At 34.7% G+C, this 27464-nt stretch overlaps 2 protein-coding genes across 3 annotated transcripts; both read left to right on the top strand.

Moving 5' to 3' along the window:
• The first annotated feature begins 1869 nt into the window (after positions 1-1869).
• Positions 1870-9930, top strand: LOC124459510. 2 transcript variants are annotated; one of them, XM_047008962.1, is made up of 10 exons: positions 1870-2095; positions 2540-2602; positions 3054-3125; positions 4785-4847; positions 5040-5150; positions 6383-6451; positions 6562-6612; positions 7336-7452; positions 7556-7756; positions 8928-9930. In XM_047008962.1, exons 1-10 carry the CDS (start codon positions 1877-1879, stop codon positions 9672-9674), a joined length of 1713 nt encoding a protein of 570 aa, XP_046864918.1. In that variant the 5' UTR covers positions 1870-1876; the 3' UTR covers positions 9675-9930. The 2 variants fall into 2 exon arrangements, with proteins under 2 accessions (XP_046864918.1, XP_046864919.1); XM_047008963.1 differs by lacking the exon at positions 4785-4847.
• Positions 9931-17906: 7976 nt separating this feature from the next.
• On the top strand, positions 17907-19011 carry LOC124455070 (craniofacial development protein 2-like). Its single transcript, XM_047005827.1, has 2 exons — positions 17907-18000; positions 18083-19011. Exons 1-2 carry the CDS (start codon positions 17907-17909, stop codon positions 19009-19011), a joined length of 1023 nt encoding a protein of 340 aa, XP_046861783.1.
• Positions 19012-27464: the final 8453 nt, after the last annotated feature.

Genomic DNA, 27464 nt, shown 5'->3' with positions numbered 1-27464 from the left:
CCCAACTGGGGAATTCGCTTGACCAGACTTTTTTGGTCAATATTGGGGCGCTGATTTCAAAAATTGATGTTATACAGGCAATTTCAGCGGCTTTCAGCCTCATTTTCAAGTTTTAAGCCTCGTTTTCTTCAAAATCGTTATTTTATAACTATATTTCCTACAAACATAAACTTTGTAAGACATTGTAAGACGTTTATTAAAAGAGAGAAAATTTCCGTTTACAAAGCCTGAAAAATATAAAAAACTTGCAATTTTCAAATTGACTAGAAGTTCAGACAAAATTCATCGTGATAACAGTTTAGCAGCAACGACGCTACTTTGCCATTCAATCAATTCAGTTAATCGCTGGAACTTTCACGTGTATAACATACAAAATACATACATACATGATTATACATGATCATACATGATCATACATCATACATGATCATCATAGTCATACATCATACATGATCATCATGGTCATACATGATTATGTCGAGTGGTGTGGTATTAGAGATTCGCTTTGCAAAACACACTGCATGATATCCAGGAACTTTTTATCTTTCTCGAGTTTTTTAACAAATATCGGGTAGTGCAGTTTGTCCATGGATACGACTTTTAAGTTTCCTTAAAAGACGCATACAAATTTCCTGATATGTAACAAAGCACCGTGGCATAATACGGCGGCGAGTAAATCTACTTCTTTAATTCATTTACGGTAAAAGAACTACTACTATATTATCTATATACATTACTATATGCTTTTATAGAAAAATAGATGGTATGTTTTTTTGTCACTTCAAAGGCATGGTGAAGAGAGACTGTTTTCTCTCCATTTTTTAAAAACTTGAGAATGTCATAAGGGATTTTCACATCTGAAAGTTTTAAAAAATGCTTTTTGTTGCTTACCCGTGCGAGTTGCTCACCCGTCTGGATATTTTCTTTCTTTGTAGGTGTTATAAGCGATAAGTACTTTTGCACACTTCTCAGTCTCAGCTATTGAATGAAAATTTCGATAGCAATAGCCCTGATCGTGTTTATATTGCTTAAAATTGGGTATCTAAATGTCGGGCACTCGAAAAAGGCAAATATAAAACTTATTGCTCTAGTAAAAACAGGTACGTTGCGTACATGGGTAACCGACAAAAGTAAGGCAGCGATAAGCGGAGCGTAAATTCATGGCTAAGTAGCTAATGGCGATAAAATGACTACTTCGAGCTTAGTTTCACTTTATATTTAGTCATAATTGCGTCATGCCTTATGTGAGGTATAGCCGCAATTTGTAAGTTATTTGAATGGCTTCTCAATTTGGTACGACTTTGTGTTCAGGCATAATTTAGCACAAGAAATATTTCTTCTCCTTGTTGAGATGGAACTTAATCATTAATGGCACATTCAACGCAATATTATACTTTACTCAATGTGTTTAATTAGAACGTATTTTACAATCCTAGGTGTGTAAAAAGTTGCACATGCATTTGTCTACTAAAACTTGGCCCTTGTTGCTATGTAAATTACGGTTTTGCAGGTTTTTTAACACACCCTGTATTAGGGATCGCAGAAGATCGATGATTGGGAAGGGGAGCATGTTCATACATTCATACATACTGTATAATTCGTTATTACAATTATTTTAACATAAACATAGAACATGCATAATATGAGCATCCTCCCCCCTAATCATCAACTTTCTGCGTTCTCCGTGTATTTTTTCTCTTTAGTTACCATAGTGATTACAATTTCGATCGCCCCTCAGTAAATAAACATCAATGATGATAGAGAGAAATCATGCACTTGTTTTTTTATCTGGAGGTTTTATAGATGGTTGGTAACATTTTTCCAATACCATTTCCTGCATTTACAGGTCGATTGCCAAAAGGAGACCCAAGACAAAATGGCTTTTGACAAGGAATATTTGCAGTCAGTACATTCCTACATGTCAAACCTCCGTGTTCCAATAACTTTGGAAGGTCAGCATGAAAAAATTCATGAGTATTGTCGTTTGATTGAATCTATTGCTGAAGTTTGTCAAGTTAAAGTCAGCGAGCTTAAAGAACGTTATGATGAATTCAGTTCAAAGACGTGCGATGAGTTTTCCAAGATGAAAATTGAGGTAATTTTTGTAACTTGTCATTTGTGATCATCAAAATAAGTTGTCAACCATGTTTGTGCGCATTTGTCATCATATTTGATGAACAAAAAACGGAAAACTAGTCACATTGAAGCAAAGATTTGAGTAGTAAAGAATTTCTTTAAGAAACTGTTCATATTATCATCTGAAAAACAACACAATTTATCATGCTTAATGAAACCAAATTTTCCACTAACCTAAGTCTGCACTAACACAAGACACAATCACTTGAGCATGTCACCGGAGAGAAAGAAATCAATTTGTCAAAGTTAGTCACGCTTATTTCAGTACTGCAAGATCTTTCAAAACAACATATTTGAGCATGCGCAAAAGCATTTTCCAATCAGTTTATGCAGGATGTATGAAAAAAACTGATTATCTTTCTCTTGGAAAATTATTTTGTAAAAAAATATTTGTCGATTTCAGAGGCCGCAAATTATGCAGGAATCTTGTGTGTCAGATCATGGCGAAGAATACCAAGATCCCCCGGTAGGTTTTAATTTTTTGGCATGCTTTCAGACTTTATAGATGGGATTCTTAATTTCTTCTTCGACGTCACTGTCATCAAACTCTTTCATATTCGCTCATAGTTAGCTAACTTACACTTTTTGTCTAATTGTTGATTCTCTTTAAATTTCAGCCAATCATATTTTAGATTGTACGATTTAAATTCCTAATTTTTGTTACAAGCCACAAATTAAGCAATTGGTCAACCAAGGATTTGCTATTTTATGCTATTTGATCATAATTTCACATTATCATAATTTCCGTTTTCAATATCAGTCAGACTGCATTTTCTAAAAGTGTTATACTTCCCAATTTTACTGGTTCTGTAGTTCTTCTTTATACAGTTGCGATTTAAGTGTGTGGAAAGTAAAGAACCCATACACTCTAGGTCGTCATTGTACATTGTTTATAGTGTTGTTTTTGTCTATTTTAGCCTCAAAATATTCTGCAGAGCGAAAGGAAAAGTCTTCCACAAGAATGCGATGAGCCAAATACAGACAATCAAGTATGTGTATATATTATTGCTAAGTATGGACAATCCAATTTCCCCAAATATCTTTTACAATATGCCGTAAAGACACATTCAAATCCAATGAAGAAACCACATTTAGATCGATGACTTGTAAACTATTCCATTTCTAAAATATGTCATGTCTGTTTGGTTCGGTGGATTCTAGTTTAGCCATTGAAACCTGAAAATTTCGATATTTCATCTATGAGGAAACGAGGTGCCCAGAAACTCAAATGGAATAAATTGAGTTTAATGTAGGCTAGTTATGATTCCGTGGTATCATAGCTATAATTAATGGGTAATATATGCATTTAATAGTAACAAGTAATGTATGCATGTTTTAGTCCAAAGAAAACAATTGAGTTCAAAAGAATTGGTGGGTAATATATGCTTTTAATAATGCATATTTACACACGGTGAACTGGTACTACATGACTCTACAAAGTCAAACAATGCAATGCGGGCCGAAAAGGCAGTGGCTAAGAAAATTTTTTGGACTTCAATGAAAGATTTGACTTTGTGATTGCTAATTCTTTATCGAAAAAACTCAATGTGAATATAATAGAATTCAAAGAGGATTTTCAGAGGCCCTATACCGAAGTTTCTATTTTTTATGCATTTATAGAAGCAAAATATATTTATCCACAGTCAGCGATATACAAGATGCATATGCCACCATTTTTGACAAAACACAAATTTTATGGTGAAATCATGCTTTTTAACTGCAAGAATCAGATACGCATTTACATCAGTATTGTCTATAACATGACATTAATCAATGATCACAATATGCTTTGTTCCCGTTTCCTATATAGCTAACTAAATTCCAAGTTTACACAACTGCACGTGTTTGTTTTTACTTCTGGATTTTGAAAAATAAAGAGAACCAATTGCAGTTTTCAACGATAATATTATCATTAAAATAAGCATGAAAAGCTAGCTTCAGCATATTCATTTAATTGTAAGTTATAATATTGCCTTTAGACCCACACATAAAACTTTATGTGAAAGAAAATCCAGTGGAGAAACTGCATTTCATGTTAACAACCATTATGTGTTTTCATTAATAATCATACCAGTTTTATCTGCTTTTATTATAGTTTATCCAAAGCAATTAATTGATTGATTGATTAAACTTTATTAAAAAGAGGGTAACACGTGACACAACAAGTGTGAAAAACTTGTGGCCCTCATTGCAAATTTAATCATGCCATCTTGTCTAATATAACATACGCGGATCTGGAAGACGTTGCAGAGGGTGCACTCTTCACTAAGCTCTTATGACTTATTGACTTGTTGATGAAAATGTTATTGTAATGCAAATCTTCCAAATAATGCATTCATCATTGAATGAAATACTGGAACCGCCCTTGCATAAGCTACTACAAATTCGTTTGCTAGTTTACTCAATAAGTGAATGAGGTGGCAAAAAAATTGACATTTATTAAAAACCTATCAATCGTCGAGAGTATAAACCTGGACGTTCTCTAATATTTGATAGTGCAACTCTTATTTACAACACAGTAATTTCTACAAGACTTTGCCTCTACAAAAAGTACGAGTTTAATGCACAGTTTCAAAGTTTAAACTTTTTTTTCTCAGTTTACAACACACTCTATAAACTATCATTGCTTGATTATTTGTCAATTGTAGGCGGGAAACGTGAATGACAATTCGATAGAAGAGCCTGCGCACGAAACAAATACAAATGATGAGGTAAATATGAGGTATTACAATGATGGAACACAAGTATTTTATAAATTAATGTTAGTAAGTTATGAATTGTGTAAATTATGAAGTTACTATTTTAAAGACAGAAGTGTGGGAAGATGACTCTAAGAAAACAACCTTTCTAATATAGTGGCCTGTAAATTTGTAAATTATAATGTTTTGTGTATTTACTCCCAGGACAATGGCTTTAGTTCTCAAGGCATATTAACTGGTGAAAACAATGGTCAAGTGCCATGCACCCTTGAGGAATTATTAGACAGCAAATCAACGCCATTGGAGACAGACGTGGTACTGTACTGTTTTTCAGTCTTCTTTACAATGTATATATATTTAAGGGTACTATCAGTAAGTTATATATTGAGTTTATATTTTCCACAAGATTGATTGTTTACTTGTAGCCTGATGGGCTAAAGCTGACACATGCTATGTGCATGCTCATTCATCTGTTTCAATTCATGATACTGCTAAATGCTCAACTGAGAAACCTGTAATCAATGGTTTGGTCTTAGGTCATAATGTCAGTAGCAACCATTCGAATTAGTTGACAAATTATCAAGACTCGCATTCTTTCTTCGATTCTGTAAAAAATTTCAGGGAAAACATTTTCAAATCATATTTCGTCGTAGCATTCTCCAAATTTGTCATGCTATTTTAAGTTCTAGATTTAAATTTATATTCCGCAAAACAGTAAAATTTTTTAATTTTATTATTCTGAATTATTTTTTAAATATCATTGAAGAACTTCGCATATTGTGAGTAAATTTAAACTACATACTTTGTTTTTATTTCTGATCGAATTTTTAAACTTTTGGTCATTTTTTGATATGATTTCAAAATGGAGTCGGTTTAGAGTGTGGATGATTGGAGGAAAATAAAAGTGCATGAGGTGTACTGTGAAAAATTTACCGTTTAGATTTACGAAATTATATAAAACAAAACTAATTTATTGACATGGTGATATATTATACTATAATTCAATATAAAGAAAGTAATACATAATCACGACAAGAAGAAAATTTTTGTAATTTTTTACATTTTTTATCATGATTTTTTTAATTATGCGTATGAGATCGTAAGATCGTAGCAATTTGTGTTTACCTAAGGGTATAGCAATGACAGTTTCATCAAGCCGCCAAAGAAATATCCCCTCGATTTGCCTTTTACATTTTGTTGATTGGCATGAAGCCTCTTTGTCCATTGTGTACAGTGTATAAAAACAGTTTTCACTGAAAGCTTTTTAATTCAATATTATAATATCTCAGTATGTCGATTACCATCAGCGTTTCTTTTATTCTGGAAAAAAATTTAAGATTTGCACTATTTCAATGTTAATGCTTTGTTCATATTGAGACTCATGGCAAATGCTTAAAGGAGTTTAAAGGAGTATTTCGTGTACGGGATATTTGAAGTATATTTCACCACTAAAGCCCTAGTTTTATAGCTTTTAAACATCCAATTAAAGTTCAAATGTATGGATACGAGTGAATACTTTATCAATGGTTTTCATTTGTTATTTGTAGCTGTTAGGTGTGCAAGACGGCATAAATGGAGAACCTGGGGATGAAAACGATGAAGCAATTGACGATAAGGTATTTTACACGTTATTGGAGCAGAATACAATTGTGTAAGAATTTTTAAGTTATGGCAACTAAATTATAAATCATACAATATAACATGTTACAATACTTTCGTTTTTTAGACAGTGTCGTCGAAAGAGTGCGAAGATGCCTCCTATAAAACAGCATATTCGGTAAGGTATCTTCAAATTATCTTTTAATTTCTTAAATAAATGATCAACAAAAAAAGCTGCTGTTTTTAATAATATAACCTGAACCAGACACAAATGGAACTAATTTACATAATTATGTTAATTATGAAATTATTATTTTATAGACAGAATTTTCCGAGGATGTCTTTGACGAGACAATCTCTCTGGTATAGTAAACTGTAAATTTTCTATAATTTCCATTTAGTTCTAAAATTGTAGACTAACTAACACAACTGTAGAAAAGCTTTTGTTACAAAAAGTGGCATATATCCATATATTCATATTCTGGTGTATCGAACTACTTTGAAATTGATTGTTTCCTGTAAACTATAACATTTATATATGAATATTACCCTTCAGCAGGGATTGTCATATTTCCTGTTCTTATTTGCATTATAGAAAGAAAGAATTGTACTAACACTATCTGAACTTAATCTTAGTTGCTGAAGATTCTCAAACAACCATTTTTATGTCTTAGACCAAACAAAATCCATGTCAAACCACTAGAACCTATTGCAAAGGGTATTTTTTTATGTGAGTCTGAATTAGGTGCAATTTTTTTACTAACTTATTTTCAGATTTTTTGTGTGTTGGTACAATGCACAAAGTAAATACTAAAAAACACGTCAACCCAAATTCCGTTAGAAGAAAGTCACGAAAATGTATAGCAGCGTCCTTGGAACTTATAATGTTTTGTTTCTTTAGTCTCAGGAACGTGACTTCGCTCAACTAATTAAAATAATTGATGAAGACAATGAAGATAAATTTAAAATCGTTAATGAATCATGCGAGAGCAAATCTACGTCATTGGAGATGGACAAAGTATTGTAGTGTTTTTCAGTTTTTACAATACATACTTTCATGGAATATTTTTGAAAATTTAATTCTTGTCAATATTATTTATTGAATTTTTGTTTACCTGTAGGTCGATGGATTATGTGACACATACTATGAGATGGAGGAAGGTCCTGCTGTTCCAACAAATGAGATTACTGAATCTTCATCCGAGGAGCCTGAAATAAACGGTGTACACTCGAGTTATAATGTCGATAGCAACCATTTGAATCATTTAAAGAGCAATCAAGATTTACAACCTTTCGCACATTCCTTAAAATTCATCAAAAGGGTAAACATTTTTTATACAATTTCGTCAGGACATTTTGAATTCTAATTAAGAATTTTGCTGACTGAAAAGCTCTTAACGCCAAGCTATTCAGAACGATGACACATTTTTGCTCAATGACGAAACAATATCTGACTTTTTCTATATTATCTAAAATTTCAAATCTTCCGCAACCATTTTGATGGAATATTTCGTGTACATCACAGTACAATGTATGAGTATATTTGTTGTGATTATTTTATAGACAATATAATTTCAGAATACTTTTCTTAGTATAAGTCATGAATCACATGATAATATCCTATACTCTATAAGAAACATCATAAGAGAGGAAATACGTTTAAGAAACAACGTTTAAAGTAAATGGTTTGAACCCGGGAGTATCGTTACATGTTTGTAAATGATAACATCACGGAATCACAAAGAATTCGCCGAACATTACCGAATCACAAAGCACAACATTGACTGGGACTCGGCAAAATGCATCACTTACAGTACTGACTATAGACAACGGCTTACATTAGAAAGTTGGTATACCAACTTGGAACAAACCCCCCTGAACAGATCACAGCAATTACCGGCACCTTACAAACGACTTATTCACAATACAAACAAACGATCAACTACAAACATTACACTTCACACTAATTCACAATGACAATACACAATTGACACCCACACATTACAACTAAAAACATCACACCTAAATTACACATCACAACTAAAAATAAAATATTTCACTTCACACTAATCCACAATGACAATACACATTTCCTGTGCACACAATACAATGACATAAGAACCAGATAACAAATACGGCTAACCTGACGTTTACTCCTCATTTTACTCTGAATATGACTACCGCTAAGGTTGTCGAAACGTCAGTCAAAAACAACAAAAACAGTCCTTCTCAGGACTTTATTAACCTGGACGATCATCATTTACAAACAAACAACGTTTAAGTTAAAAAAATGTGCATCTGTCATATGTCATTTGTCCTCTGTTGTATTTTATACTTTGCCAATTAAAATCTGCATGCTATGAATTCAGGAGGCAAAAAAAGCTCAATTTGAGTAAAAACTACAGGGGCGTATCTGGAACGTGCATGGTAGCTAGGACGTAACTAGTAGGGACGTTATTCATGTATTCAATTGTACCCAACTGATTTCTATAGAAAGCAGACTCAATTTCAAGAGAAATCAGGAAAAACGATGGAAAAGCGTTGTTCTGTAAATTTGCACCATGTGCGTTGGCTAACCTACTACTGTTGTTAACTACCTTGCAAATTTATTTCTGTCCTGTACAGCTGATTCAAAAATTGGGTCAGATTTCGTTGGGCACCAAGTTTGTGATGAAAATTTTGAAGTTGCTGAAAGATGAGCAAGAACTAAATGAGCTAATGAAAGAAGAAAATGAGGATTGGGAAAAGCTAATGAAGGAAGTAAATGAGGATTGGGAACAGCCAATGAAGGAAGTGCTAGCAAAACTAAAAAAAACGGTGGTGATGCCATGTACAAACGTTCTTATTGCCCTACAAAGAAAACGCTTCTTAACATCATTCGTCAAAAAAGAGTTTGGTGTTTACAGAAAACAGTATTTTCTAAATACAGCTATTAATGAATTTAAAATGTCGCAGCATAAAGCAGGACTTATGATTTATATCACTGCCGAGAAGAGTCATTGTGTCGTCTTGATTAAGGACAAAAATGGTGAAGAAGTGAATATTTACGACGCTACTATCAACGAAGATGAAGTCGAAAATTTGGAAAATCTTCGCAGCTTACAGATCCTCGTATTGACTTATACGAATGATAAGAATGATAAGATACCTCTCATTGAAAAAGAATGGTTTATGTGCAAAGAGTTTTTTTGTTCAAATAACTATGATGAAGCGCACAAAAGCAATATCTCAGCCAATTAACTGGATTTTTCTTTTTTATAGTGATTTGCAATCAATTTTGTAATGCATGTAGTAAGTTGTCACAGTTTTACGGTTTATTAATTGGTGAGATGTCAAATTTTTGAGTATCATATAATCACAATGATTTTTTTCTTAAAAATCGTTTGTTTAAGTGTAAATTTGGTGAGAGCTTTTGGTATAAATATGTATCGTTATAGTTAATTGCTACGTATAATATATCTTTAATAATAATAATAATGATGATGATAATGATGATGATGATAAATTATTTTTGATTGCAAAGAAAGCACATTACATAATACAACTGAGCTGCGTGAATAATAGATTCATGTACTGTAGGAAGATCATAAGAAGCTATAGAAAAATTGCAAAAAGCTCACACTAACTCTCCCAAAAAGAGGAACCCAGACCCATTGCGAGAAAAACTTTTCGATAATTCAATGCAAAATATGCGACTTTAGTTTGCAAGTAGCCAGTCATCTCATATTTTGTATAATTTCACATTTCTCAAAATCTAGTTTTTGTTCAAGTCTAGTCTTATTGTTGACAATGATTACAAAAGTTCCATATTTCTTTTGCATTGTAGTTTACTGTCTTATACTTATCATTGACAACAGATATTTATTGAAGTCATTACTCTCAGGCATAAGGAGTCGTTACTGATCTCTTCTAGATCGAAATTTTCGAAATTTTCCGGTAGGAAGAAGAGATTTTTTGGGATGCCAGAGTTAGTTTAAAATTGAGATTTACGAATGTAGTGACTATTCCACTCTTCCATAACCCAGTTCAACTCGTTTTTGCTAGATATTCTTAAAGCAGAACCTGATACAATGCAAATGTACCTAATTCATTACTTGCATCAAGCCAGCTTTCTTGTATCATGTCTTTAAAGAAATTTATCCACCAAGAACTCCATGAACTCCTTAGGAAGACCCACCAACCTCCAATGCGTTGATTACTGTAAGAAGACCCAAAACGGTGGGCCTTCAAACCAGGAAGAGAATCTGTAAAATTCCTTCCCTGAAAACACGGTGCCGACGAAATGATAGTATTTTCAGTGCCTCGGTCAGTGCGCACGAGTGCTGGACAACCCTCTATATGCATGATAGCATTTATAAATAATTGTCCGATAACTCTTGTGTCGTTATTACTCTTTTCTATTTTTAGCCAAATCACAAGTCGACTAAACTCATCAATACATGCATGTATAGGTAGCCCATATGGCTTGAGTTTATCGTAGCCATCGACGCGCCAGCAGTAATTTGGCTCTGGATTAGAATATTTTCTTCTTATAAGTCAATGGGCTTGTCGGCCACAGACACCTTCTGGGTCGATTTCTCGGAGTAAATCTTGTACCGTCCATCGTGGTACATTAATTCCATATTTCAAGTGAATTCGCCGCCACATTGCTCTGTAGCCCTGAAGACGATTTCCACAACCTGGCAGTTCCAAGTTGATGAAATCATTAAGGACATCCTCGTTAACGATACGATTACGCTTACTCAAACCATAACCTCTTAAACGAATTAGGAGAGTGTGCTTCGACATCTCAATGCCATGATACTTGTCGAGAAACTGCAATATCGTATTGTAATAGTAATTTCTTTGAAAATAATATCTAATTGCTACTTCCTCCTCCATTTTCCATCGTACTTTCGACACTTGCAGTAAATACAAAAATGCCACAGAGGGCTTATGACAGGTCCTATCATTTATTTTTTTCTTATCAAATGTGTTTTGTGTTTCCAAATGTTTTTTGTGTCTCCATATGTGTTTTCTATTTCCCAATGTGTTTAATTTAAACAAAAATGTGCATAAAATAGTTAATTGCGCTATGTGCTTGCTTAAAATTATAGAAAACCGTGAATTAAGCTTTCGTTTGTCACTTTTGTGTTTTGCAATTCTAGGCCACCGTGTAAGATTTATATGGCTTTTCAAATTTTAATTTTCAAAATCCATAGTTCTTGTGTTTGGAAGATTATTACATAAAGAAATTTTAAAATGTACTAATTAATACAAAAAGTACCGAATTATGTAAAAAAGGATATAATAGTAAATTAAATTAGAAATTCCTAAGTTATACCTCACTGGTAAAAGATGTATTTGATAAAACTAACTTCTACTTTTTTTTAGACTTGTGTTTTTAGCTTTAAACATATAGACTTAAACTTGACAAATCTTAACGCTTTTATTTTAAACGATTGACCTCAATCTTAAATGTGGTGTTTAAATATATATATTTGTTTTACTCTTAATAAATAAGCATGCTGCCTGATATTTTTTAAACTGGTAACCAGAGCAAACTATATTTTTTACAATTTTTAAAAATTTTCACAAATGGACATAAGCTAAAAAAATATATTGTAAACTATCCCATCTTATCATTTTTAGATTATAATTATAAATGAAATATATAAAAGGAAAAAATGAGGAAGATAAAATTCACACTTGTCTCTGCATAGTAAACTTGTCTCTGCATAATAAAACTCTGCATAATAAACTTATAACTTTCATCACCTTAAATACTTAGTCTCCATTCCATATGGACATAAATGTGTTTCTTTTTGGATTATAACTAGCGAATAGCTGGCACCACTGTTTTACTAGCACCTATGCCGGAACCCGGGGTTGAACCCATGACCTTCAGATATTCAGTCTGACCCTCTCCCAACTGAGCTATTTCGGCACCTTACATCACGTACTGTGTACAAAATGTATTAAAGAAACAGAGCGTATAAATATTTCCATACTCACCAATTACCATCCTTACAATAATGAATTGTTTAAGGTGAAACACAGCTCAACTGTTCTCTTAACTTACCAATAAATGCACGCTGGTACCTTTGTTTAAGAAAATATAAATTGAAGAGAAATAAAAATTAATATTTACTGCAAAAGATATGCAGGCTGCATGCACGATTTGAAGCTCCATGGGAAGCAGTTATCTATTAGCCAAATAAAAAAACCCTTTAACTTATTGACTAACTACTTTGTTTAAAAAACCACAACAATTGCAAAATTAGATCTTCAGACCAAGACACTGCAACATGGAAGGTCTACGAATAAATGCTTAATATTTTCATTTAAATTTTTATTTCGAGTAATTAAAAAAAATTGTAAATAACATTTTTAATGATCTATGCAGTTTGAAATCCTTCATACTTAATGAGATATTTGATGCCGTTAAAAGTAAGTCCAATTTTGCGAGGGATTATTTTAAATATCAAGAGTTATATTTCAAAAAAGTTAAAAAACGTACTAAATCACCTTTTTTGTTCGTCCAATCATATAAATTTTAAAATTATAAAACAATAATTGTGACAATCAATGAAGATGTTGTTAAGACCCACGTGTAAAGAGCACATTGGAGATTATGTTGGTTTTTTCTTATATATAGGTAAAACAAAGAGAAAAGACCAATTATTCTATGAAAAAAAACATTTCAATGAAAGACCTGTTGTTAATAGTGAATTCACGATAACAGTGTAATGCCTAAAAAACTTGAATTGTACTAAAGCTGCTCTTAAATGCTAAATTTCACTCTGACAATATTTGTTTAATCTTTGACAGAAAAAAATTTAGAATTTGTTCTGAAAAGGTGAATTTCTTTGGAACTGAATGTGGAGGTGGGTAAAGGGTCGGTATCAACTGGCATGGCTTTAAATCTAAGCTGTTTTACAACTTTGAACATGTGATATCTCATTTTTATCTGAACTCATTACATAAAGGTGTGAATAAGGGTATCTAGGGGGTCTTTTAAAGACTATCTTGTTCGAATAGCTTTATTGTATAGTAAATTCTATGATCTTTTACGATTGGCAAAACAGTTGTAAGTATTGTTCACTTCTCAGTTGTTTTGTGAAAAACGTTTGCAAAATGTGTTGTTTTTACGCAAAAACGACGCCAAAAAAAAACATTCTACATTGCTCTAAATTGCACTTCCGAGGCTTTGAAATCAAAAATTTCCCAGGGGAGCATGCCCTTGTATTCAATTATTTAAAAATGAATAAATCACTGTTTGCAATCAATCAATTTGATAAATAATTTTCGGACTTTAAACGTCAGTCGCATGATTGATTTGACGTACGAGATCCACTCCTGTTTGTGTTGACGGGTTATGATTTGTTTATGGTTACAAGGATGGCACCTTATAAAATTAATAAAATCATAACTCTACACGTCACAAGAACGCCGCGCGAATTCGACGTGCGAAATGAATCGATCGTTACATAAGAAAAGAAGATTTTGCAATTTTTAGTAAATTCAAGTCTCGTATGTATCACTTAATCCTTTACTGCATGGTGGTTCAGGGCAACAAACACCAAACACGATAGAGCTCGGTCTTAAAAATCTCATGCAGCAAAGGACTAATAAACACGATGTAAAGAAATGTGCTTTTGCTGCTGCTTTTGAGTTTCGGATTCTTAGCTTTGTCAATACACTGTTGTTAATGGTTTTGTTCTTTCGTACGATTATCAAGAAATTTTATGGGGCTGCGCGGTTGAGGACGTCATGTAAGTAATCGCTTTTTGAACATTATAGTAATTTAACAAGTAATTTTCTTTACTATTGATACATCATGTCAAATACCCATGTATTCGCAAGGCGATGTACCAATTTGCAAGGACAGACACCGCTAAAACACTATCCCACAACTATATATCATAATTTGCATTTTTTGATGAATCTGAAGACGATCAGATGAAGACATTTTGAAAAAAAACGGCGCAATACTTGAAATATCGGCAAAAATATTGATTATTTTAAAAAGCAAATAATTTGTTTTGAATAGAGCCTACGAGATTGTGTTCCTTACATGACGTCACAACATGTACTGGATACCAGACCCAATTGGGAAAAAATGTAGTGAAAATCTTGACTTTTAACCCGTAATTGCGAAGAAAGCTTTGATCTCAATTCATTTGTTGTTTTATATTTGTAGTTTTCTAGAGCTGCTTGTTCAATCTATACTAAAATCCTATAAGGTTTATATAAACTTCAAATAACAGTTGTCTTAAAGACCAAAAACAGGCCATTTTATCAGGCAACAATCACGACTCATAATTTATTGAATTATTTTGAAATCACGTAATCTGCGCAATATGAGTTGCCTAAACATCTCAAATCACGGTAAAAAGAAACACAAAGCTAAAAAAAATTGATTGTGATAATATTAACTATAAAATTTTTAAAAAAATATACACAATATGATCACATTTGAACACTGCAGCTTAAATTTCAGGACACACTTTTGCCAACCGAAACGCAAGGCATTTTTTTTGGACTGTAGACATATAGTGTAAAGTCCGTAGACATAGTCTGTAGACAAATAGTACTATTATAAATAGTACTATATACATACGTGGCATAGTAATATGTGAACTTAATTATGAAGTCACGGCAAACAGAAATTTAAAAAAATAAAACAGGAGAGAACAATATGAGAGTAAGGTGAATGATGCGTAGGCAATACATTACATACAATCATCGATTTATGTATTTTATTATTCTTTACATATACAACATTTTAGCATGAATAACATGTTTAGAACGACTTAGGCATTACGGTGCTTTTGATACAGTTTCAAAAGAATAGTAAGCATTCTACTTTCCAATAAAAGGAATTGTAAGATCACGACAGGCTGTTAAAAGAACAAAAACATGTTTAAAATAAATGCAGGCAATAATCCATGTTACTATTTATAAAATAATGAAGAAAAATAATTGGATGAAATTTTATTAGTACTTACACCCAGAAACACATCTGTTACTACAACAATCCACGTTCACTTTGCAGGACATGGATATTCCAGAACATTCAAAATCACTTCGGGGGACACCAAGTGCATTTAAACCTAATTAATTCAAAAATCCACGTGTCATAATAATTTATACTATGAATAAGTCATACGGGCAATTATGCAATAATGCAGAGCAATTGAATACTTTTCTGATAAAAAATACAAAAATTGATTTTTACAGTTTTACAATAGTTAAGCCCATCTAGAACAGTCTTACCTTTACAGAAAAATGTCATTTCACTTGTATGTATTTTAATACTTTTCAGAATCACAAAAACTTAAATGTCAGATAATTTATTTACATACATGACATTTTAACATGAACAAGGCCAATAATTATATCATATAATATATATGCAATTTACCGGCTACTGAATAAAAATATTTTGCCGAGATCTTAATAGATGCCTAGGACACAGTACATGGATATTCAGTAGCACTTCACTGTGCAACTGTCTGCTGTATATTTAATTAGTTTACTGGCTGCCGTTTGCCATATCGTCAATCCTATTAGTCATACAATGCAATTTACTGGCTGCCAATATGGTAATCACGTGCGTAATAAGATATGCGTGACACGAAAAAATTCACCTTGACGAGTGAATAATTTTCCGAACTGACATAAACGGTAAATAACATATTTATTTGTTTTATTTTCATAATGAAGAAGTTCATGCTGTAAAATTGCCAATATCGAATTGTATTTTACAATGTTTACTTCGTCTAGATAGTAAAACTTACTCTCGCTATGGTACTATCATCTGAATTCATTTTGCATTCTCCTTAAACAATTCACATGACTTTTAAGTCAATTTTATTTAGTTTCACTTTGTAAACAAAGACATAGCAAAATAAAGTCACTTTTCAACCACGGTCAAGTTATCGTAAAAAGCTGCCGGCTGCCGCAATCAGATTGCAAGAAATCAAAAAGTATCACTTTGCGTGCATAAATTAAATAAAAAATAAATTATGGTAAAATAAATTTATATATTTTCACTAGCAGAGTAAATATTCTACTTTCCAGTAACAGAAATACCTTTAATTGGTGTAAAGGGTTCTGGCAAAGTAGAACATTGTCTTGTACCATCTGTTTAAGATAAGAAAAAAATTTTATAACTAAAAACAGACCTAACCACTTTGGTTTAATTTATATTTTAACGAAGAAACGTATTCAAATGAAACGTTTAGAAGTACTTACTACCAATATCAAGACAATATAAACCCAAACAGCAATCCTCGTATGTATTACAGCTGTTTGTATATTTACCACACCGAGAATTATATAGGGGAACACCGAGTGCACCTGAACCTAATTAATTAATAAATCAATGTTTTAAAATGATTAATGACATGGGATACGGAAAACCAAGTAATATTAGAGAGGAATTAAATCTTTTGCTGATACAAAATACAGAACTGATTTTAATAATTTTACAATTTTTTGAACCTATCTACGAAAGTTTTACCCTCATAGAAACATATGTAATCCTATTTTTGCTTTTCCCACATGTAAATGTAATATTAAGTGGCTTAAATCAAAGAGACTTTGTCAGATGTTGAAACAAATGTTGTAAAGTAACATAAGATGATCTTTTTTTATTTGCTAAACGTGAATTCTGCCAGTCTATGAATTTAGTTCTTCAACGTAATTTCTTTAGAATTCATACAATACATCAGTTGACTTGACTGACAGAAGCTTTATTATCGCTTGGACATTTGCGGCACTTTTAATGCGCGTCCATATCAGTCCTTATAGTCCTTATAAGGACTATCGTATACGACCCATGTCTTGATTGCTAAATAAACGTGATTCAGTGACAGAGATTTTTCGCTCCAAGAGTTTAAGATGTTAAAATGATGATGCTGCCCGTCAAATCGACGAAGGCTGTCTGCAAATGTCCATCTAGTTCACTGACTTCCACAAGCGCGCTCGTGACTTAACATGCCAATGCGACTTGCGCAGGTCCTGTTGCAGTGTTGGCAACGAAATTCTCCCAAGTCTGCGACAGTGGAGGCATTCCTGGTAGCGTGACGTCTTGATCGTTTAACAGCGATGCTCCGCCGCCTCAAATCATCATTCTTGTTGAGACCGTTACGTGACTTGTCTCTCCAGTCGCATCGATCCGCCGCTTCGAGCTGCCAATTATCTATTGAAATTTGACATGTTTTCAAAGTGTATTTGAGAGAGTGTTTCCAACGCAGGAGCGGACGACCAGTACGTCTCTTTCCTTCAGCTAGCTCTCCAAAGAGTAGCTGTTTGGGTAATCAATTGTTTGTCATGCGAACAACATGACCAGGGCAGGCTTAGTAGGCTGGCAGCCTCTAGTGCGAAATTCGATTGCTGGCGGCTTGGATTCTAATAATCGTTGGATGGAATGAGAGATAATATCCTTCGGTATTTCACCAAGCGACGAAGATGCCCTTTTTAGGGATGCGCACCCTCCCCCAATCCGGGGAAGCTCCTAGAAAAGGTGGAGTAAAACGCGCTCTCATTACTCGCCTGCTCAGCACACCGCGGCTGGGGGGTACTCACTCAAAGCGGTCGAAATAACAATGAAATTCGAAAATTTGTGGCCTGGAACGTAAGAACCCTAAATGACAATCCAGGAAACATTCGTCCTGAGCGTTCTACCGCTGTTGTAGCCCGTGAGCTACAACGTTATAATATTGACGTTGCTGCTCTAAGCGAGACAAGACTCCACGATTCGGGATCACTCACAGAGGCAGCGGGCGGATGCACTTTCTACTGGAAAGGTAAACATTCTTCAGAGAAACACGAATCAGGAGTTGGCTTTGCTATCAAGTCCTCCATCCGATTATCTGAGCTTCCAGTTGGACATTCGGACCGCATCATGTCACTTCGTTTGCTGTTGAATAAGCAACGTTCGCTCCATCTCATCAGCGTGTATCCTCCTACTATGCAGCATTCTGACATCATGAAAGATGCATTTTATGAAGATTTGTCAGCCATCATTCGCACTATTGCAGCCCACGACAAATTTATCATCCTTGGCGATTTCAACGCTATAGTTGGCAATGATTTCCACACCTGGCCATCCGTTCTCGGTCACCATGGCATCGGCAATGTAAACAGCAATGGTAATCTTCTCTTGACAATGTGCGCTGAAAACAACCTGACCATCACCAACTCGTACTTCCAACTACCAAACAAATTAAAGACAACATGGAAGCATGCTCGCTCTGGTCACTGGCACCTAATTGACTACATCATTACAAAGTCAAAAGACGCATCAGACTTCCATGTCACTAGAGTCATACGAGGTGCTGATTGTTGGACGGACCATAGACTTCTAATTTCAAAGGTGTGTCTCAAGATCAGCAAACCTGCACCCAGAAAAGCTCAGAAAATTCCGAAGAAATTCTGCGTCTCGAAACTCAAATCAGAAGAAGTCGCAACATCCCTCAGAAACTGCATCGACGAACAGCTACAGAATATATCGGTGCTCCAGAGTGGGATAGTCTTAAGACGGTTCTTCTTAACTCAGCTGAGACTGTTTAAAAACACAAAAAGCTAGTAAATAACTCTTGCAAAAATTCTCCCACAACATTCAAGAAGATTTTTAAGTAAATATTGCTGCGACAACGATCATCATTCTGTTGACTTAACATATTAATGGCTTGTCTTGAAAACTCTAAATAAACCTTACTAAACTACTCCCTTTGTAGTGTTTTTAAGAAGCAATTATACTTTATGGATTTCAAGTATAAGGATGGCCTTATCCTAAATTTTGGAAATGTAGCTCAAGTTAAGAAAAGCAGTACAAAACACTAATTCTAATTAGTTAAAACTAATTCTTTAAGTAAAGTTAATTATCTTTTAATATTTAGGATGCAATAATACTTCACTACAAGCCTTTGGTGTTGGAATTAAAATACACAGGAAAAATTCTGTCAGCATTTATGGTATTGTTATCAATGGACCCATTGTGAATTTTGCTACTTTTGTTCATTTTTCGTGTTTATCTTCGCTCACGTCCTATTTTATGATTGTTCGAAATATACTCACAAATCTTTGAACGGAATAAACAAGATGTATTTGCTTTCTATATGTATATTTCACTAACGTATGATTGACATGTTTTTCTTTCTATTTAGCATTTATAATTATTAGTCTCATCTCTTCATGCACTGAACTACCCTTTTTATCAATCTTTCTTACACTCCCCAGGGTTGACACAATAAAATTTTGTCAACAAACAAAACAAAAAACAAAACTATTTTTTGCTAAGAATGTACAATTGTTTAGAACTTGTTTGTATTCTGCAATCTTCGCAACTGCCCTGTTATTCCCGCGCTGCGCTGAAGTCGCTCAGTTGGACGAAGCACTTGTTCTTCTTGGCCGTTCTTATCGCACTCTACACTTTCGTTATTTTCTTCTTCCTGATGAACCTCAATTGGAATAGTTGCCTGAGAGAACGCTGCAACAAGTGTAAATGATTAGAGTCTCCACGAAGGACACTGACTTGTGCAGCTCGTGTGATTCCATCGTCACCTTGTAACTATTGTTCAACTTTTGCCATCTACCAAAAGATACGTTTTGTTTGATCGTTGTGAATAATGATGATATCTCCAACTGCTATTCCGGGATTTTGATTACCTCTGGATTTTGAAGTGTATTGCTTTCGTAAGGCTAAAAGATACTCGTTTCCCCATTGAAGAGTAAACGTTGCAGCAAATTTTTGTGATGTTTCGCCTTTTTCGTCAAAGATTGATAGGTGCTTACTGTTTGGCATGGTCGTTATTTGTCTTCCATTCACCAAGTGCTTAGTGGATGAGATACAGCTTCTTCATCGTCGTACACGTAGGTTAGGGATCTTGCATTTATTACGCCCTCAATTTCAACAACAATAGTATGCAACTCGTCGTAGGTTTGATTGGTTGTACCAACTATTTTTCGCAACGGACGTTTCACGCTTCGATTCAAACGTTCCTAGAAGCCTCCCCACCAAGGGGCCTTTTTGACGATAAATTGCCATATAATCTGATGGTTTGCAAGATAGCGTAACACGTCCTCAGAAAGACATAACTTGCGCATTTCTAGGCATGCAGCTCGAAAAATCTTGGCATTATCAAATATAAGAAGAGCTGGCAGTGTTTGTCGACCTGCGTATCTGCGGAACGCGCGGAGAAAAACTAAAACGCTTAAGGATGGATTGAGCTCCAAATGAATGGCTCCAGTAGACACACACGCAAACAATAGAATATACACCTTTGTAAGATTGTCCGACAAATTATTCTTATCGAAACTCTCTCGTACGAACAACGGTCCGGCAAAGTCCAAACCTACGTTTGTGAAAGGGGCATCATCCGACACTCTGCTAACAGGAAGATCTGGAGAAGACGTTCCCCCATAAGAAAAACTTTCAGCTTTACGACAAACAACACATTTCCTGACGATTTTCTTTACTGCTTCTCGACCACGGATTATCCAAAGATGCTCTCTAATGGTTGTTAGTGTATCACGAGTCCCGCTGTGCTTCACATCGTGGTGAGCCTCGCATATTAATAACTCGAAAAATCTTGACTCCTTTAGAAGCAATACAGGATTTTTGCTCTCCAGATTCAGTAATGAATTCTTCAGTCTGCCATGGCACCGCAGCGCGTGATCACCGTCGAGAAATAGCCCAAATTGCTTAACATAAATAGGTATTGAAAAATTCGTAATATTTGACAGAAGGAATAACATTTCTTTTTCAAAGTATAGTTGTTGAATAAACTCTATCTATAGCAGCTGCGCCTTCCTTACTTCGTCTGAGCTTAGTTCTTCTGATGTTGTGAGTTTGTTTGTTGTTCGCTCGCACCATGGCATCTTCTTTAACATTTTAATGAATCTCATTACATAAGCAGTTATTCGAAGAAGTTTCTTCATGGATCGATAACGAGTAGTGTCGAGTGCTTTGTTAAGATCTGGCATGGCTCGTTGTTCGATTTCATTTGAAACTAGTGACCTCACGACATTTGGATGCTCTTTCACAATTTCCCACAGAACTTCGGCACTTTGTGAGAGGGTGCCAACTGGACGTTTTGGCCACACTTCTTCGCCCCCGGCCAAGAATTTGGCTCCATTGTACCATAAGGAAGATTACGAAAGTAGTTGCCAAGAAATGCCTTTTGAGGGTAAATCTGCAGGATTAAATGATCCAGGACAAAGTTTCAAGATTCCGTCAACGAAATATTTTGAATCTTGTTCAATCGATACTGCACGAATGGTTTCCATGCTCAATCGTTTCGTATCCAGTGAGGTGCTGTCATCGAGTCCACCCAATAAAAAACTTCCACACTCAAATTGAGTGCCTTTAACAAAGACTCTACTAACTTCGCTAGTACAGTCGTTGCCACCAGCTCTAAACAGGGAATCGTTTGCTTTTTCACTGATGCGACCTTTGTCTTTGAAGCAATTCATTTCACGTCGATGGTACCATTCTCATAGACTGTTCTTACATAGACAACATCAACAATTGCATCTTCAGGTACACCACTTAAACCATGAACTTGTGCAGTAAAATATTTCGGTTGGGGGTGGATAGTAGCACCTCGGTACACGAACACCATTTAGAAACTCTGACAATAAAATGTTCCACTGTTCGCGTAGATTGCCATAAAGTTCGCAGTCCCATCCCAGTCTATCCAAGCACATGATTTGAAACAGAATTTTGAGCCTTATCGTAAAAGGAGACAAGAATCCAAGGGGATCGAAGATTTCAGATGACAATTTCAACAACGATAGCTTTGTGACAGGTAATGAATTGGCTTTCTCCATTATTTCAGTCTAATTGAACAAAAATGTGTCCTCCACCGTATCGTCCACAATTCCTAGTACCTTGACTTGAGTGGGTTCCGTGAGCAGTGACTCTTTTGCAATTGTTGACTTGTAAAGGACTGATAATCTTGAGTAATAGATTACTTCTCGCCAATCAACCTAAAATTCTTGCTACCTTCCAACGCCTTGATAGACTACGTTACTGGAATTCAAGTTCCATTTTCGCAAGTTAAATCCACCTTTGGCCGTCAACTTCTTTGTTCCCTTGTATATTTGTTCCCTTGTATATTTTGTGTCCGGTGTTTCCGCAAAATCATTGACAAAATCATCGACATAGAGAGAACTTTTCAAGTGTTCAACAGTTTAGGGCTCCTGCTTCTCGTGTATCTTCAAATGATGGTTGATAGTAGCTCCTAGAATTGCTGGCGAAGTCGTAGACTGAAAACTAATCGACAAAACCTTAGCTCTAATTCTTCTGAATGATAATCCCTGGCATTCCTTAGCCTCAAAAAAGAAGCACGTCTATATCTTCCTTGTCAATACCAATCATTAAGAATGCTTTCTCAATATCAGCAACTAGCCCAATCTTGTTTTGTCGAAATTTGACGAGCAAATCAAAAATTTATGGAATGAGTTTCGGCCCGGTCAGTAAGCAATCGTTTAGTGAAAAGTTACGCAAGGTCGTCGTAACAGATCCATCATATACAACGAGTAGCTTCCTAGTAACTTTATCATTTCGTATGACACAATTATGGTGAAGATAGTGAATTTTACCACAATTGAAGCCTTTCTACTTTTCCTGCTGCCAATTGTTCAGTAATACAATTATTATATTCTTCAAGATTTTGTGGATCCTTTAGCAGTTTTCGATGCAATGATCTCTATCTATTATGACAGAGTTCGTAATCGTCATCAATTTGCACATGATCATTTTTCCACGGCAGACCAACTTCGTAGCGTGTTCCAGTGAATCGAATATTTCGCACGAAATATTGTTCCTCGGGTGAGTTCTCTGAGTCAAAGGAGTCAATGGCAACGCTCTCAGTTTACCCAAGACGCTTCAATGATAATGTTAACTCATCCCTTTCGGTTACGACAGTAGAATTAGCAAGGCAATCGGCTGCTGAAATGAGGCTGTTTAGAGTATGTCTGTTTGATTTTTACGATGACCATCCCAATTTGCTGCTCATCACTGTTCGACCATTTTCTTCTCGTACAATATCTTCAGTGACTACGTCCCAATAATGATCAGCTCCTATCAAGATGCCGATTTAATCACAGCTACCATTGTCAACAGAAGAATCAAAGTCTGCAAGTTTTAAACCATGGAGGTGTGGATGTATTTATCCTTGTAGGAAGTGGTGCACATGTTGTTGGAAATGCAATTGCTGTAATCTCTACCTCACCTCCACTCTTGTTTGCAATGCTTACCTTGAACACTACGCAGTATTCTCGTTTACTCAAAGGTATTTAATTGAAGAGTCTCCTTACCAATTGAATTTAACCTTAAACGGCCTTCATGTGACCTTTGAATGTAAGACCTTTCAATGTAAGACCTCTGGCTTCTAGTGTCGAAGAGAATTCGTGCTGAAACCGATTTTGATCCATTGGATACAAGAGCTCTGGCCGTCTGCAAAATAACACTTACCTTGACAGTTCGTGTGACAGCTGTCGTGGTTGGAGAGGTTACACCTTCTGGTACTTTTTGTGGATTGGTTTTATTAATTGCCTTCTCATTTTGGACACCGTGACTGTTGGTGGCAGGATTGCTGCAAATAGATTGATGATGCCTCCCGGAACAATGTCGACATTTTCTTGTGACGATACATCTACTTGCTTGGTGTCCCCTTTTCAGACAAATAAATAAACGTTTGGAGTCCTTAAAATTTTTACTCGGGCATCCCTTCCTTTACCTCTTCACAAGATGCTGAATAATATGATTCTTGACAATATACGCATTTAACCTTGAAGCTACAACACCGTCTTTATCATTTTTTTTCACTACAAATGTTCCAGCTGTCGATGGCTTCTTGGGCTTATCTTTGTTCTGGGGTTTTCAATCGAACGCGATGACTCGCTCATTTCACGTGCCTCAACTTCAAACTTCAGTTTACTTTAGTTTACTTTGGTTTTGAGCAACTTGCCAAACATCACCAGTAGCTTTTCGTGCCACCTGCAATCTTATTTCACTCGGTAGTTGGTATTACATAATAATTGGTATTAGCAGACTGCCGTACTGGTTTGCAGATACCATAAGCGAATCAAGTCCTCGACTTGAACACTTATCTGATCGAAAACTTATCTCAATTGCCAAGGACGATTTTCTAAACATGCAGATATTTGTAGGATTTGATCTATATGTGCAGCAATGACCTGTTGGGTTCGACCAAATCTATCTTGCCGAATCGCAATTGCTGCGTCATAATTTGCAGATATTAAGGTAAGTCCCATCATTATCGCTGGTGTTATTCTTATTGTGGCATTGTCGTAGAATTTGTATTAATCACTTCATTCGTAATCGTATCAATAGCACTCGTGTTCGTATAGACCGCTTTCGTGTTCGTATTAATCCTATTCGTGTTCGTATTAACCGCATTCGTGTTCGTATTAATCGCATTCGTGTTCGCATTAACCGTATTCGTGTTTGTGTTCTTCTCATCGTTGCTTATCGTTGTGTTACTCGTGCTTGCTGTTTCTACAACTAAAGGAATCTGTTCGACTTGTGGTGTAGGACTTTGTCTTCATTTATAGTTTCTTGACAAATCTCCGGTTTTCTTGCTGCTTCATTTTTAAGTCTAGTGCTTAGAATTCTATCCGAGACGGCGGCTGCTCTTAAATTTCGTGTTCAATATCCGTTACATCGCATATCCCAATGATTTCGTCGTTCATTTCGTCTAAGATCTTCATCTTACTCTTGAGTTGTTCAGCGATGAAATTACATCGTTCGATGTCTACTTCAGTGGCATCCAGAAGTTCGAGTGCTTCTTTTACAAGCCTTGTACACACGCCACGATAACCGCCTCGTTTGGCGCGAAGTCGTTCAATATTACCCTTCGACATTTCTTTGGTTCTTGAATGAAGCTGCTCTAGAAAACCGTCGTATACCTACTTACCGGCCTCACGTTGGGCGCCATTTTATAATCATTCGAAATATACTCACAAATCTTTGGACAGAATAAACAAGATGTATTGGCTTTCTATATGTATATTTCACTTACGTATGATTGACATGTTTTTCTTTCTATTTTGGATTTATAACTATTAGTCTGATCTCATCATGCACTGAACTATCCTTCTTTTCAATCTTTCTTACATCCTATTCTAAATAATTAGACTTTAAATTTTACCCAGTTGAGTACTCATATTTCCTATATTTTATTGGTATAATATACGTAAACTTTGATGTATAACAAGAGCTTTCTCTATTTTTATGGTGTTTCTAATTAAGACAAACTTTGTTCAATAAAATGAATTCATTGATATGTATATGTAGCTATGCTTGTAGAAAGTATCTTACATGAAGATTAAACGTAATTTTAATTTTAATTTGATTTAACTTCCTGGAGTTCTTAGAAAACAACACTTTTAGTGTCCAAATTAAAAGATCTTGTGCAAAGATCTGCTGGCTTTCTGGATATTTTCAACATTTTCATGCTTGCTTCTTGAGCTGTATATGCTATCTATAAAATATATCGTTCATCAATTTTTACTTAAATATCTTCTCGCCATTATAAAACAAATTCTGCATAAATTAATCAAAATTGCATGTAGACATAATAAAATTAACAGGCATGTTTTTAGTGCAAGGACCAAAAAAATCATTTTTTTAGTTTACGCAATTTCAAAAAAAATACAGTCTATAAGTTTTGAGGTTTACTTGTCCAAAAGCTTAGATATTTTCCAGCTAGAAAAACTTTTTTAGACAAGTGAAAACAAAGATACTATGTATTTGCTATTTAATATCACTTATTGAGATAGGACAATCCTACACTATCCGCTGCTACTGACAATCCAATCGGAATGCTTCATATTTATTAATCCTCTTTAAGTAAATTCACTCATAGTTATTCCAAAATTTGAGTAAAGGGTTAAATTACTACGCAAAAATATGAGCAAAATCTTTTCAAAAACGAGTTGTACATACTCAAATCTAATGCACCCATAGTTACTCCGAAAATTACTCAAAAATACGTGTTAAAGCTACTAAAAAAATAGTTCTACTTTATTAAGTCAAGAACGCGCATAGTTACTCCTGAAATTGAGTAAATTGTGTATTTACTCAAAAACAAGAGTTCATTTTACTGAAAATATAAGTAATGGTTACTCAAGTTAAATAGATATCTAAAGTATAAATGCAAATCCAAGTAAACTAGTTAACTCAAAAAAGTACGTATAGGTACACTGACAGACATTTCTTTCAAAATTTAGAATTTCTTTAAAGAACACAGCAATGTAAAATTCAATTTACTTTTGTTTTGTACATAAAGGTATTGCTCCAAATAATAGTTCACTAAAATTTGACTCTTAAAGGACATTTGTGGGAATTGATGGAGAAATGGAGATTTAAATTTGATGCGTTAATGATAACTCATTAAAAATGCCCGAAGAGCAACCACGACTAATGGTCGGAGGAAGCTCGTTGTAACGTAATAGTTTCCAGTAGCAAAACGCAATAATTTGCACGCTTCGTTCATAATGTAGTGATAATTTCTTTGCATGCATTAACAACTCAATTAGACGTTGAAACTATGTTTTATTGTGCCGCATTAACTGTAAAATGGTTCTTCTAACAAACGCCAATCGCGGCAAAAGGTTTCTTTTTTTTTCGTTTCCCGAAAGAATCGCATGGAAGATAATTGGATTAAAAAAATAGGACGAAAAAATTCCGCCATCAGAAGGATTACGTACCCACAATTTCTGACTACTCTGTGGAATTCACAATTGTAGTATCTAGCCAAAAGAAAGCAGCCAACTAATGTTAGAATTGCCTTTGAGAAGACACGAATGCATGAGATGACTATTTACAATATACATTATTTGTTATCAATTATAAAAAAATAAGCTACAACATACCCCAATTGAAAACCATTTTATAATTTTAGATTATTGACGACGTTCTTGTACAACATGGGTGGATCTAGGATTTTTTAAATTTGGGCCAAAAAACGACGGAGGCGTTCGCCACCTATGGGGGTCCAGGATCATGCT

Source organism: Xenia sp. Carnegie-2017, unplaced genomic scaffold (assembly GCF_021976095.1).
Source record: "Xenia sp. Carnegie-2017 unplaced genomic scaffold, XeniaSp_v1 HiC_scaffold_13, whole genome shotgun sequence".
NCBI classification, from domain to species: domain Eukaryota; kingdom Metazoa; phylum Cnidaria; class Anthozoa; order Malacalcyonacea; family Xeniidae; genus Xenia; species Xenia sp. Carnegie-2017.
The sequence above is the reverse complement of the archived record's forward strand: the minus strand, read 5'-3'. Positions and strand labels throughout refer to the sequence as shown.